Consider the following 15,112-nt stretch of genomic DNA (forward strand, 5'->3'; position numbering starts at 1 on the left):
TTTTCATGACAAAGGCCCTCTAGCCTGGGCTCTTTCTGCTGGGACTGTCTTAGCTTGTGGCTTGAAAACTTTTCAGATGTTTCTGCAAATTAATGTAAGGCACACCCCCAGGTTTCTGAACCAACTTAAAAAGAAACCATGGGTGGGGCGCAACAGTGATATTTGCAGTTCTCCATTCTGAGCTCTTGGTTGGGAATTCTTCCTTGCTATATGTATCTCATTCCTGGGGTCCTCATGGAGACATATTTACGCACAGGGGCTACTATAACACTCTGTGTCTTGGCTGAGCGGATGTTTCTAATGCAAGAGCTACTGTTACCAGAGGTCACCTAGCTTTTATTCTTGATGATCTTTGGCAAGTGCCACACCTGACTGGGTCTACACATTAGGCCAAATATTTCTGGAGGCAGAGCATTCTGTGGTTTAGCACCTCTGGTGTCCCCATCTCTGAATGGAAACCTCCCTCATGTCCTCCTTAGTGTGGTAACAAGAGTGCCTGTCGTTTGTCACACCACCTAACTTTGTAGGGGGCAGTAGAATGTTGCAATTAATTAAGGCTTCCCGAGATAGGTGCCTGGCTCTAAACCCCACCCCTCACTCTCCATTTGAGCTCTGCCTCGTGGAAACAAAACTGCATCTTTCACGTCCGTCCGTATAAAGATCAAACAAGTTGGTTTTCACAAGGCATTTATTTACAGCGGCCCTCATCACACCGCAAGTGCTATGAAAGTGAGCGCATCTTTTACACTTGATCTTAGCCAAAAGGCCGAGAAGCGATGTGTGAGCATCTTTTATTACCATTGGCAAAGCTTTTTCATTGGTTTTTATGTGACAAGCTCCTGGAAAAACACACTTTTGTTTTTCTCTTGGGAAGTCTCTTAGGAAGGAAGCTCTTCAGAGCCATGATGTCTGACGTCCACCAGATTTGTCATTTCTTTCAACCATCTCTGGTGGCCTGGTTTGGACTCCTCCCCGACCCACTTTCTCTCACGCAGGCAGCAGGAGGATTCCCCTATCTTGGGAAATCTTGCTGATCTATCGTTTTGGAACCCATTTCCACCTCAGAAGTGCGAGCTCTTTCAAGGCCCTGCCTTTGTACATTCAGGATAAAACTGGATGCTGCTGTTCCCTCTCAGTTCAGCTTCTGAAACCTACTTGGTCTCGTGTCTTTTCCTCCCAGACTTCCCTTGGGTTGAGAAACTGGTATTCTCAGGATGCCTGAGGAGTTTCCTGGACAGGCCAGGGCTAGGAAGACAGAGGCTTTTCTAAAGGCTGACGCATGTTTCTGACAAGACAACAGCAGCATGCAGGGCTGATGTGGAGAGTCCTAAAACCAAGTCTCACTCAGGGAGGCTGAGTGCTTGCCCTCCTTAGGATGGGTGGGTGAGTTTATTACCCAGGGAGAAGGAAAAGTCCCAGATACAGACTGGCGCTAGTACCCAAGGCTTCCTCAGATCCTGGTGCAACCACCAGAGCAGTGGAAACAGGCTCACTGTAAAATGGCTCAGGACCATCAGTTCAGATTTTCTCCAGGCCTGGGGATGCTTCTAATTATAAGAGCCCATGTAGACCACACTCTCCTCTGATGTCAGGTTCTCATTGTAAAGGAGCCGGATTCGCTTATCAACTTTCAAACTTTCCCTCCCGTTGAGCAGTAAGCTGGATCAATGTGTTCTGCAGCTAAAATCAAAGGTCGCTCTCTCTAGGTTTTTTTTTTTTTTGTCTGCAGTAACAATAATCATTAATGTACAGTATTTTCACACACACACACACACACACACACACACACACACACACACACACCCCACTCTGAATCAGGTGCCGTCACCCTCAGTGTTAGAACACAGTACAGGTGGGATCTAATTCTGAAAACACCTGATCTAATGACTCTAAAACAAAGCCTTCCCTGTGCTGTTCCGCAGAACGGGAGAGCTGTTTTCAGATGTCTCCCACTGGAATTCTGGGAAACATAGGGCCAGGCGGACACTAATGGCTCTTTCCATGTTAAATTTGTCATCTCGGGGTTTTCAGGGAATGGAAAAATGTAGCTAGGACACATGCGGGGCTCGTGGGGCCCTGTTCCCACTGACCTTAGCCCTCTCTTGGTGCTTCCAACGTGGCTGCATTCCTCAGGTCAAGCATTCACTTGAAGGACCGTCTATGAGTCCCCCTGTGAAAAGAACCTCCTCTGTATGGGTCCCCCGCATCCACAACCCATGATCAGCAATGTGTGTATTTGGGGTGAGTGAGACCAGGGTTCCAAAGTCCTGGATTGCTACAGAGGAAGAAATTAAAGATAAGAACCTAGCCCATCACCTGGCCATTTCGTAGGCCTACATTGACTTTTTGGGTGGTAGAATGAGAGTCAGGAGGAACCGGCCCCAGATCACTGTACCACAAGCTCTGACCATCCCTCCACCTTTCCCCTGAGGGGGGAGCATTTGTATCTGGCCTTACATCTGGAAAGGAGGCTCGGAGGCCCATTTGGGCAGCTGTTGGTCTTCTCCCATCCCATTCTATTGGGCGGACAAGGTAGCTCTCATTGGTGTGTGTGGGGGGGGGGGGCACTGCTGCCAAGATGACTCCCGGGATACTCCTGGTGGTCAAATTGGGAGGTCGTGTGAGGCCAGAGGACCTGCTTTCTTGGGTAGGTGGTAAAACACTGGCGGGGTAAGGGATGGAGACAGGGCTATGGATTTCCTGAAAGTTGGGGACAACTTGGTCCTGACACATCTAATAGCTATAGAGGAGAGGTCCCAACAGCTCCAGGCTTCAGAACCCTCAGCTTGATGACCAAGATAGATGGACCTTCATTCATTGTTCTGCTGGGAGGCTGACTTTCTCTGTTCTTCATTACTTGGGCCCTGTATTCTATCTCCTGGGGCCTTTCCAATGGTGGTTTCTAGGTCCCTGGTTCTGGGCATGGGGAAGAAGCCCCCTGTACCACAGGTACTGGCCCTGGGGAATTCCCATGGCAAAACCTCAAAGGTGGGAACTGCAGGGCTGGGTGAGTGCTCCTTGGTTCGTGTGGTAGTGTATTTGGTCATCTTGGCAGTGAGTGAGCCCCGTGAGTATAAAGGCAGAGGAAGGAGGCCCCTCAGTGACCTACTCCCCCGGGTCAGAATAACACAGACAGGCGGCAGGATGAGACGGGACACAGTAGGGATGATGGGTAGGTTGTGTACCCTTCGCAGGCAGGGGCCAGATTTCTCACCAGGCTTTGGGCAGGTAGGGCTGGAGTGAGGGGAGGTGCAGGTACCTGTCCCTGAGGAGTGAATGCGTCTCTTCTGCCTGCCTCCCTTGACACAAGCAGCAGCCCCTTGTGGTGGAGGCATCCCCTAGGCAGAGTTCTGCCTTCAGCCCCTGCCCTCTATCCCCAATTGAGTTCCTTTGTCAGATAAACAGCAGCCTCTCCTAACTGAGGTCTCAAGAGACAGGAGCAACTCGAGGTCTACAGGAAAGGGAGACCAGGTGTTAGGCTGGGCAGGAGAAAGGATGAGGCAGACAGACAGAGGCCATGGCAGAGGAAGGACTGAACTCCAGAAAGGGCAGGAGGCACTGCTGGGCTGCAACCAGCCCAGGGCCTGGGCACAGGGCTCTGGAGGAGCGGCCCTACCCAGGCACCACTGTGGGCCACCCTGGTCAGGAGATCTCATTGCCGAACACCTCCAGCACAAGGGGTGTGAGCTTCATGCTATTCTCGGGCTGGAAGGAGAGGGAGCGGTATTGTTTGGAGTGTTCCTCGTTGAGGCTCCGCAGGTCGGCCAGTTTCTGGATCATCTTGGCATAGAGCTGGTGGCTGCCTGGGGGCGGGTGGCGGCAGCGGATGTAGGTCTGCAGCGTGTTGGATAGGCGGTCCTGAATGGCTTCCACCAGCTTGGCGTCCTGGACCCCAGGTCGGTCTGTGTCCCAGGGGATGGAGGGAGACAGGATGTTCACTGTTCAGTTTCACAGAATCCACCATCACCCAGGTACCCCATGCCAGCATCCCCCTGATGACATCCCCTGCATTTGGGACCAAATCCTTTCGCGGGCTCATTTGGTCCTGTTCCCACCTCACCCTACTTCTTCTGTCTCTAGGTTCAGTCCTTGCTTTGGAACTCAGGTACTTCCTACTCTGGCTAACAGACCTCCCCGTTGCCTGGAAATCAGCTCTCGTCTTTCCCCCCTGACCAACCGGTTATCACGGAACAGGCGCAAAGCGCTTTCTGAAGAAGGTCGTTCCTGGTAACCCTCCATCTCCACGCCCCCGTGACCTATACCAGGATCTCTCCGGCAGCATCTTCATATTCAACATTCTCGTAATATTTTGTTTTCCTTTAACTCTCATGGGAGAGAAGTCTATCCTTTTTACTGCAACTCCCTGTGCCTAGCCCAGTGTCTGGCCATAGTAGATGCTCAGTTAATCATTACTGAGCGTGTGAATAAGTGAACACACGTCAGCTAGACAGCAGGAGGGAGGCATATGTCTGTCCTTTGGGCCTTCAGACTAGGCATTCCTGGCCATAGGCCACTAGTTTGTCCCCTGTGCACACATGGTCCAGGCTGAGTCAGGGCTCTGTTCTTTGGGTTTTATCACCAATTTCTTCAAGATCACAACAACTTCCTTCTCAGTGTTTCCTCCCTTTGGGTTACAGCCTCCAGCCTCCAAAGTCAACTCAGGCAGAAGCATATATTAGTCCCCAAGGATTTGTGCCTGCATCGGAGGAACTCAGGAGACTGGAAAGTTCATCCGAGGTCACGCAAGAACAGAGCCTGAGTATTAGGAACACCCAAGTCCCATGAATAAGCTGTGGAACCCTGCTCATCTGGTTCCTCAGAATCCTATGAATCACCTTGGCCTGCATAAGACAAAGCCACATGTGTCAAGCGACCCCTCCACAGGCCTTCTGGGCTGTGCAAACCCAGCAAAGTGAACATTTCCTTGTCACTTCTCTCGTTCATTCCTCCCCCAGACTTCCCTGCTGGCTCTGAGAAGCTCTCTGTCATTCACAGTCCCCAACGTGTCCCAGGTCCCTCAGCTCCTCCCTGCCAGGCTCCGTACCCGGGGAGACAATGCAGATGGCCATGAGAAGGACATGCTCTTCCTCATGTAAGTTCAGCTTCTTCAGCCCCACCTGGAACTTTATGAGGGGCTCGATCAGCTCCAGGGTGTGCCCAGCTGTGAAAGAGAGCAGCCAGGGTCAGGTAGAGACATTCACCCCTACCTGAAACCCCCCCTGGGCATTACCCCTTCCCTCCTCTCTCTTGCTGCCCACTCCCCTTCCCCGTATCTGGTCAAACCCCCAGAGGTCCAGTGCCAGGATAGAGGTAGAGTCTGGGAGCTGGAGGAAGTATAGGAGGACGCCCTCCACACCTTTGGAGACATCGGTGACGTCGTACTTGTAGTCCTGGCTGCCACAGTCCCAGGACATATCATCCATGGTGAAAGACTGGTTGGAGCGTAACATGATCACCTCAATGGCGCTTGACTTAAGCAGGACAATCTGGTCATCGGAGGTGAGATCCCTGTCAGGGAAGGCAGGCGGGGAGAAGTCAGGTAATCAGTTCACGTCACGGGCCCTCGGTTAGTTTTTTTGGGCAGGACTGAACCGGCTGGCTGACCAGCATGTGTTTGGCTCTTCCGTCAAGGGGTTCCAGCCTGGCTAGAACAGGAAAGAAGGTATCTGGAGGGAGAGAACCCAGGGCTGTCCCAGTAGCTCGGTGACAGACAGCCAAAGCTATCCCGGACAGGGAGGGACAGCTAAAGGAAGCTCCCTGGGTTGTAGCACACAACACAGGCTTGCAAAAGGTGTAGCCAGAGCTGCTGTCAACACCTTCTGTGTTTCCAGTTGTCTAGTCCTCCTCAGTAGCAACCTTAGACATTTCTGTCCCCAGGACACCTCCTGAGCCCTTGACTTCTTCAGAGTTCCATCGTGTTTTTTGGTTTGCGTGTATGTGTATGTTCTGAGGCCAGAGGTTGATCTCCAATGTTTTCGATTGAACATTGTGTCTGGAGGCAGGGTCTCTTGCTGTTTCTGATCGACTATCTGGCTAGTGAGCCGTAGGGACCTACTTGCCTCCCTATGCTGGCACTGGGTTTACAGATGCGAAGGGCCACATCTGGCTTTGCAGTGGGGTTTGGGGATCTGAATAGGTCCTCACACTTGCACAGCAGGCCCTTGATCTACTGAGCTGTCTCCATAGCTGTGGGGGGTTGAATGTAAGTAGTTCCCACCAGGTCATATATTTGAATGCCTAGTCACCAGGAGTGGGGCTATTTGGGAAGGATGAGGGGGTGTGGCCTTGGTGGAGTAAGTGCGGTCTTGTTGGAAGGTGTGTATCACTAGGGGGTGGGCTTTGAGGTTTAAAGAGCCCAAACAGGACTCAGTGGTTCGCCCTCTGCCTGCTGCCCATGGATCAGGATATAAAGCTCTCAGCTACTTCTCCAGTGCCGCCCACGTCTGCTTCCCGGAACCCTCTAAAACTATAAGCAAGTGCGCTCCCACCCCCACCCCCCCAGTTAAATGCAAGGGTTGCCTTGGTCATGGAGTTCTCTTCACAGGAACAGAACACTATGATAACGGCCCTCCCTCCGTGGTTTGTGCATCAGCCTCCTACTGGGATCCCAGAGTCTCAAGCCTTTCGTTGGCTTTCCTATTGCTGCTGTCCCAGGGCAATGCTATTCTTGTGCCTAAGACCCTCCCTAGAATCAAGTCCACAATTTGGCAGTGGTTGGCCTTTCCAGGCCTCTCTCCCATTTCAAACGCCACCCCTTCTCCATTCTTGCAACACGGGACCACTCTGCATTGGATTGCCGGGTACTCCTTCACTTCCGGCCTTGAACATGTGGAGCTGAGCCGGGAACCGCTCTTTCCTTCCATTTTTTTTTAAAAAACCTTATTTATTTATTTTATGTATATGAGTACACTGTAGCTGTCCTCAGACACACCAGAAGAGGGCATCAGATCCCATCACAGATGGTTGCGAGCCACCATGTGGGTGCTGGGAATTGAACTCAGGACCTCTGGAAGAGCAGTCAGTGTTCTTAACCGCTGAGCCGTCTCTCTAGTCCCTTTCCTTTGATTTTTTAAAAAATTACATTATTTGTCTTGTATGTATGTGGAGGGGTGTGTGTGTGAGTTATAGGATATGGGTGGATGTGAAGGGACAACTTGGGAGAATCTTTTCTTCTACCACATGGGTCTCATGGATTAAACTCAGGTTTCCGGCTTGACAGTGAGACCCTTTATCTTTTTAAGCATCTCACTGGGATCAGAAACAACTTCTTTTAATGCTCCATCTTGCTGGCCTAAAAACCAGCATGCTGTCCTGAGGCATCCCAGTCTCCAGAAATCTGCCTCTCCCCCTGACACCAGCTGGCCTCTCCCTTCCTGTCCTTGCCTCTGTCTTCCTCCATTCTCTGTTTTGTCCCCTCTTCTGGACACCAGGGGCTCAAGGTAGCCCAGCCCAGCTGGCGTTTTTTTCCTCTGCCTCCTGAGAGCTGGGGTTGCAGCGGCACCCAGTTCTAAGTTTTGTTTGTAAGCTACTGAGAGCCAACACCAAGTCCTAACTGCCTTATTGTTTTCCCCACAGTGATTACTGAATGCTGGATGCAAGAGGATCAATAAACAGGTTGGTGTGACAAGAGGCCAATCTTCTGAGTCAGGAGCTGGGCTTGTCTAAGCAACGGCTGGGAGTGGGGAGCCAATTGGCTTCTGGCTTTCTTTCCTTTCCTTTCCCAACTGTCTAGACTCCTCCGCAGGTCTCCCGTAGACAGAAGACACTTTCCACAGCACTTCCCCATGTAAATGCAGGAAACAGTTGATAGAGGGTTGGAAGTGAACGGCTTCCATGGCTAGAGGGCCAAGACTGAGAAACCCCACAGATATAACATTTGGAAGGCTCTGATTAGAGACCTCATGGCTAATTCCACTTCGGCTTGTTGAACGGCTGTGACTGGCTTCTGCAGAGTTCTCCAAGAGCCAAGCTCACAGCCTCTGGACCCAGCTGTGAGGCTGTTACCCAGCGCCTGGTCAATGGCCTGTTATTCTGCCTGTCCCTAACCAATAGGACAGTACACTTGTGCATGTTCTAGCTGCTCATCAAACCACCAGACTTCTGCATTAGCTGTGAGAGATCCTAACCGTAGCCATGTGTATGTGAGTACACTGTCGCTGTCTTCAGACACACCAGAAGAGGGCATCAGATCTCATTACAGATGGTTGTGAGCCACCATGTGGTTGCTGGGAATTGAACTCAGGACCTCTGGAAGAGCAGACAGTGCTCTTAACCACTGAGCCATCTCTCCAACCCTAGTTTAAAATTTTTTTTAAAAGAAAATGTATTTATCATTACTATTGTGTGCACATGTGCTATGGCATACTTGTAGAGGTCAGGGGGACACTTTTGGAGAATCAGTTCTCTGGTCTTTCCTTCCCTATGGATTCTGAGAAAATGACCTCAGGCCTTCGGGCTTGGCTGGAACGCACTTTCACCCAATAAGCCTTTTTTAGAGAATTACACTGTCTTACTTTTATCGTTGACAAACAGATTAACAATATGGTATCTAAGTACTGAATGCACATTTAAAAAGTAAAAACTAACTGTGTAGTGATAGGAGGCTGAAATATGGGAAGTCTGAGTCCAGCCTGGGCTACATAGTAAGTTCTGGACCAGCCTGAGCTTTGAAGTGAGACACCACGACAAAAGCAAAAAAAAAAAAAAAAAAAAAAAAAAAAAACCCAATAATGCTGACACCGCTTCCATTGAGTTTTAGCTATTAAATCTTGGGGAATTAAGAAAAAGTATAGAAGCCCATAAAAACCAGCTTAGTTCTTAGTAGGTAGGCTGTATCATGTTGCAACACAGCAACACACGAGGCATCTTGGCTACTTCTCACTTCTCCTCCATGTGACTGCCAGGAAGGTCATTGCTCAGAACTGGTGTCTAAAAGTGAGCAGTCAGGGCCTGCTGCTTGAAACGGGATTTCAATAGGAGCCGTCCGTCCCTGTCTCTTGTGATCCAGACGGACTACAGTCTGACTAGGTTGTCAGGGAAACCTACCAGGAGTCCACACTACACCACAGCAGGGAAATGCAGGGACTTTCTAATCATGGTTCCAGGAAACTGGGAAGGGAGCTCGCTCTGCTCTAGCAAGTACTAACCCGGTGCTCTTCACAGTAGCGATTCACAGCTGTGGCCACTTCCGGGCACCTGAGATGCTCCCTAGAACTCTGTTGCTGTCTGGCCCGCCCCTCCCTGCCTGTCTTCCCACGGTATTGTACCTCCAGCAAATTTCCAGCGGAGTTCTTATCTCCTGGCAGCCATTGTCTACTTGTCTATCTTTCCCATCAGACCCTGGATCCCTGGAGGCCAGAGCTGATATTCTAATCAACTTCAATCCCTCATGGTTTACACAAGAAAGCTGCTGAATGGAAGGATAAACTGTAGGGCGAGGGAGCATCGCAACCTCCAGCCTGTGACTGGAGGAGTCCCCAGAAGTGGAAGTGGGCGGCAAGCATTTAGCTTAAGAAACCGGGCTTGAGCAGCTGGGGTCTGGTACCCTACGTTGCTGGGTACAGCAGCCTGCGCATGCTCGGTCTCTACCACAGCTGCGCAACCCAGCAGACACCACCTCCTCCATGTACTTCGTCTGAAACACGGCGGAGAGAGAGGTTTGTGGGTGAGCTGGAGCAGACTGAAGAGTGGGAGGTAGGATGGGGGAGCAGAGCCAAGGGTGCACTCCTGTGCCGTGCAAGCTCAGAAGAGCCTATCAAAGTCCTGCCCTGACTTGGTCCTATGCCCATGCGGGAGCCTCATCCCATCCCCACGCCCCTCACCCACACAGAAGTCTCGTCCCGCCTTTCCCCACCTGTCTCCCTTGCCTTCGGGCAACGAGATCAAAGTTGCCAGGGATGCAACTACTGTTCTCAGAAAAACACAACTCCTTAGCGTGGAAACCGCAGACCCAGAGAGCTGCCGGGCTGGCTCCTGTCCAGGTGTAGCATCCCTTCTGTCTAGTCAGGGTATTCACATTTCTGTACTTCCAGAGCTCCGGGCAAGGCCTGGTCCATTTTTGGTTATAAAGCAGCCTGCTCTGAAACTTCTCAGGCCACACTGACAAAAGAGAAGCCAACCCGAGGGTGTTTAGCATCCATTTAGCCCACGTTGCAGCAATACCTGGGCGGCTCTCCTGTCTGTTCATGTGCCCCTCGCTTGAGCCGTGGCTACAGCGCTTAGCTAGTGAACCCTGTGGGGACATGAGGCCTGAAAGGAAAGGAAGGAGTAGATGTCTCGGCCTTGGAGAGAGTGAAGAAGAGAGCTGAGGTGCTTGGGAAGGGTGGGGCTGGGTGGTCTGGGTTAAAGATGCTGTTCAATGCATTTAATAAAAGCTGCCTCTCCGGCTTCCAAACACCAAACAGGGGTTTCAGGGGCCACCTGTCCGCCCTCTCCCACACTGTGGGGAGGGAAGATGGTGCTCATAGAGGAGGGTGCTCCTCAGAATCAGGTGGAAGCCAGTTGCTGCCGGAAGGACTTCAGTACCTTGGAGTGTTTTGATTCCAGTTATTTACACAAAACACAACTTTGGAAGACATGGCGTTTGCAGATAGCAGCTTGAAGTCCGATAGAAGGAGATGGAACTCGTGCTAAATGAAATGTGTTGCCTGTTCCACAGCAGGGCTCTGAGGGTGAACCGGGCCTCGTCCCACACAGGCGCCTCAGTGTGACCAGCTGGCTGACAGAGCTGCCCTTGCTCCCTTCGCCACAGCTGAATGTGCACACACGCACGTGCGTGGCTGTGTGTGTGTGTGTGTGTGTGTGTGTCTGTGTGTCTCTGTGTCTGTGTCTCTGTGTGCATGTGTCTTTGTGTCTATATGTATGTCTGTGTGACTGTGTATGTGTGTGTCTCTGTGTCTGTATGTATGTGTTTGTGTGACTGTGTATCTCTGTGTGTCTCTGTGTGTGTGTGTCTGTGTGACTGTATGTCTCTGTGTGTGTCTGTGTGACTGTGTGTCTCTGTGTGCCTCTGTGTGTGTGTGACTGTGTTTGTGTGTGTGGGGGGCAAAAACATGAAAGTCACCTCCTGTTAGCTTCTACCCAAAGGTAGCCAGGGACAAATCACTTCCAGCTCCCAGGACCCAATACCAGACCCTAGCTTCAGTGTTCAGGAAGTGGTACTGCTCCCACAGGAAGTGACAACAGCACGACTTTGTGTTGACTGACTTCTTCCTATCTCTTGACCACATTATGTACGGGTTTTACAGAAATGTACCTGACGAACTTTTGGAAAGAGTGAAGATATTAAATATACACAAATATAGATCTAACCATATTTCAATATATATATTAAAAGTGACAATACTGCATGGTTTTAAAAATATTTAACACTGCATGGATATTCAGGTATAAGTAACATACAGGCTGTTATCTTATTTTTATATGTATATATGTGTATACAGATATATAAATATACATACATTTATATTTACATATAATTATATTCATATAATATATACAATACATGCATATTATATTTTATAATATAAGTCTATAGGGTGTCTCTGTGTGTGCAGGTCTCTGTGTGCATGTTTATATGTGTACAGACATATGTGTAGGCATGTGTATGGAGGCCAGAGGTTGACACTGTGTACCCCACCTTGATCACTCTAACTTTATATATTGAGGCAAGGTCCCCTGAGCCCTCAAGTTGGCTGATGTAGCTTGCCCTAGGAATCCTCTCTACCTCTGAATGCTGAGACTTGTACCAAACTAGTCTGGATTTTTTTTTTTTTAAAAAATCTCTATATCTGGGTATTTTTGCCTGGGTGTACATCTGTATACCACATGCATGCAGTACCTGTGGAGTCCAAAAGAGGGCACTGGATGTCCTAAAACTGGAGTTACAGACAGTTGTAAACTATCATGTTGGTGCTGGGAATCGAACTTGAGTCCTTCAGAAGAACAGTCAGTGCTCTTAAGCCCGCTTTCCAGTCCTGGCGTGGGTTTCTTTATGTGGGTATTAAGGATCTGAACTCTGGTCTTCATGATTATACAGCGAGCGCTCTTAAGCACCCAGCCATCTCCCCAGCTCCAAATGCAGCTATTGAAACAAACTGATGTAAACGGGAAAATCTGTGTGAAGGACTCTGTACAGCAAAACGCCTACTCTAGTGGATTCTTCCTATCTACCTATCTTGGTAAGAAAGCTTAGAATGACCAGGAGATGATATTTTGATAAATGTCAGGTTTGAGTAAAGAATGGCCAGGTCATGTATGCCAGTGAACCCCATTTTTCTAAGATTCCTGAATTCTTCCACAAGTCCCTAAGTCCTACATGTTGTTTTCGCTGTTATTTCATCCTGGCCTCAGAAGTGCGTGTGCAGGATCGAGTCTAAAGGGATGATGTCAGGACTAGTCGCAAGCCAGAGGAATTGAGTAGGAAACCACTGCAGGAGCTAGGGGTGGTCCTTGGGCTAGTTCTGACATCGTAAAAGAATCTTAGGTGGCCATGAAACCTCGGTGGGATTTCACTTCATCCTCTGGAAAGTGAGGATGGCTCTCAACATAATGCTGGACAGCTACATGTGCAAAAGTATAGTCCTGGTCTAGTCCAGGGGTTCTGGTCAGGCACTCTGGGGTGAGCCTGAGGCTGTGTTTGGAGGAAGCAGCCAAGCATCTCCCAAGTCCTCACAGAATTCTGACAGTTCTCCGCCCGTGGCAAGAGCTTCTTACCTGAATCCTGGGATCATCTTGGCAAAGCCGATGACCTTTTGGATGCTGTAACTGACAAGGTCAGCCAGGTGGGGCAGCATGGAGAGAGGAGACAGGTCCAGAGTCACAGACGGGTCATCAGAATCCTCTCCGTTCAGATCCAGGTTGGAAAAGCCGGATGGTTCCATCATGTCTGGGGATGAGGAGGAAAGAGGTGGAACTGTTTAAGGACACCCGGGCCAGACCCTCCTGTGAGGATCCAATAGTGACTGCCTTTTCCAGGGTCTGCTCCTCCCAAGGCTCCCTCTGGTCTCTTCTCTCCCCATCTCTTCTTATAGCTGTTAGAGGCAGTAAATTCAAGGAGCCAGAGATAGTCAGGGAAAAAAAATCCCTCTTAGCAATAACTTTGCAAAGCATGCCGTTCCTATTGATCTCAATTAAAAAATGTGTTTGGGGCCCTTCAACCCATGGGGTAACAAGCTCCCCTTGGTCATGACCAAGTAACTACAAGGTAGAGGACATCTGCATTTTCCAACTGTGCACCGGAAGCAAACGTAAACCTGATGATGGTATTTTAAAGACTGAAGCATCAAGAACTCTTTTGCAGTGATGGACGCTACTGAAGAGGTATAGTTGTGCAGGTAATCTAAAAAGCAGTTTGAAACTTGGAGTGGGAAGCCTCTAGTTGCTGCTGGGCGTGGTCCTGTGCGCCTGTAACATTAGTTCTCAAGAGGTGGATGGAGGGGCTAAACTCTAAAACCATTTTTTTTTGTTTTTGTTTGTTTGTTTGTTTGTTTTGACAGAGTCTTAATTTATAGCTTTGGCTGACCCTCACTACATAAACTAAGGTGACCTTGAACTCACAGGGATCTGCCTACTTTTAGCACCTGCTCATACACACACATGTGCACACACACACACATACATGCATGCACATGCACACGCATGCACATGCACACATACAGGCACACAAAGACTTTTTTTGATGCTTCAATCTTTACAAATTCCAGAATCAAGTTTATGTTTGGTTCCAATGTATGGTTGGAAAATAAAGATATTCTCTACCTTAGCTACTTGAACATTACAAAGGGGAACTTGTTGCCCCATGGGTTGGGGGTCCCACACGCACACAGGAGAGAGAGAGAGACGGAGAGACAGAGAGAAACAGAGACACACAGAAATGAGAGAGAGAGAGAGAGAGAGAGAAACAGAAACAGAGAGGGAAGAGAGAAAGAGAGATAAAGATATTACAGTTATGTGTAGAGTAATCCCACTTGCATGTATTCATTATAAGAAAAAGAAATGGAATAAATATTTACCCAAGAGAAAAACTAAAAGACTAGGAACCGATCTAAATATCCAATAGCAGGGGATTTTGACTTGTTATTACTTTCACAATACTATTCAGTCTTTTAAAACTTTAGTTTTAAGTTTTGAAAATTTTAGTGTGTGTGTGCCTGGGAGTGCATGCACACACACACTCATGTACATACGCACTCATGCACATGTGTGCACATGAGACTAGAGGTCTAATGTCTGAAGGCTGTAATCACCCAGAGTGGGCAGAGTGGGGGTTCCATCCCTACCTTCTCCCAGGCCCCAAGAGGAGGACACTGGTTGAGAGGTAGAAGGGGAGGGGCAGGGCAGATCGAGGATGGTTGACACAGGGTGACAGAGGAATGTGTAAGAGGGCCGAAAGCAGAAAGGGACAGTGTGCTATACTCTCAGGAGTAGTGGGCAACAGTTTGTCCAAAGCAGTGGTGTTTAGTTCCCCAGTGCTCAGACCATCGAGCCCTTTCCCCATCATAGGTCACCTCCCTACATCAATTTCCCACCTTCCAAAGAGTCCAGCACCAAAACATTGAATATTGACCGCCAGGTCCCTCCAGGGAGGAAGTCAAGGATAGAGTATATCTCAGAGGCTGAGATTGGACCAAGATGGCGCATCTATACAGCCAGAACCCCAGCTCGGTCTCTTCCCAGCATGTGCACTGCATAGCCAGCCCTGTTTCTGTGGAAGAAGGGCTGTATGGAGGACCCTATGCCACACACAGTATGCAGATGGGAGATTGCTGTCTCTTTCCTTTAGCCTCAGGACGAGTGGGCATAAACATCTCCCCTTTCTTTCTGTCTCTATCCCTACAGCCTCAGGGCAAGCGAGCTCTAATACCCCCAGCACTCTCGGTAGACGTGCTCCTTACCTAGTGAGGTGGTGTACAGGTCAGAGCTGGAGGAGGAGGAGTTCCCGGAGAAGCTGAGTGTGGGCCTTGGAGAATAGCTCCCTGTACTTCCGTCCACACGAACTGGAGGCTGGAAAGCAAAGGTGGATACTCTTTGGCAAAGGGGTCCCTACTTGAGGGCCACTTTCCTGCCTCTGGGAGCAAAGGGTTCAGCGAAGGTCTGCAGGGAGAGGGAGGGC

At 49.6% G+C, this 15,112-nt stretch overlaps 1 protein-coding gene across 2 annotated transcripts in view; it reads right to left on the reverse strand.

Moving 5' to 3' along the window:
* Nucleotides 1–670: 670 nt before the first annotated feature.
* Vdr (vitamin D receptor) overlaps nucleotides 671–15,112 on the reverse strand; it is a 52,113-nt gene continuing 37,671 nt past the window's right edge. Inside the window, exons 6-11 of one of the 2 annotated variants that reach the window (XR_015623785.1) lie at nucleotides 14,895–15,003; nucleotides 12,715–12,886; nucleotides 5,357–5,508; nucleotides 5,045–5,161; nucleotides 1,314–3,902; nucleotides 671–1,119 (exon numbers count right to left, since the gene is read on the reverse strand). Coding sequence is in view for 1 of the 2 variants with exons in the window: in NM_017058.2 (NP_058754.2) it covers nucleotides 3,643–3,902; nucleotides 5,045–5,161; nucleotides 5,357–5,508; nucleotides 12,715–12,886; nucleotides 14,895–15,003 (810 nt within the window). In the remaining variant the exon portion in view is untranslated. Of the gene's footprint in view, nucleotides 1,120–1,313; nucleotides 3,903–5,044; nucleotides 5,162–5,356; nucleotides 5,509–12,714; nucleotides 12,887–14,894; nucleotides 15,004–15,112 lie in introns of those variants that run through there. The other variant, NM_017058.2, reaches the window with a different exon arrangement.

This window comes from Rattus norvegicus, chromosome 7, assembly GCF_021556685.1.
Source record: "Rattus norvegicus strain SHRSP/BbbUtx chromosome 7, alternate assembly SHRSP_T2T, whole genome shotgun sequence".
NCBI lineage: Eukaryota > Metazoa > Chordata > Mammalia > Rodentia > Muridae > Rattus > Rattus norvegicus.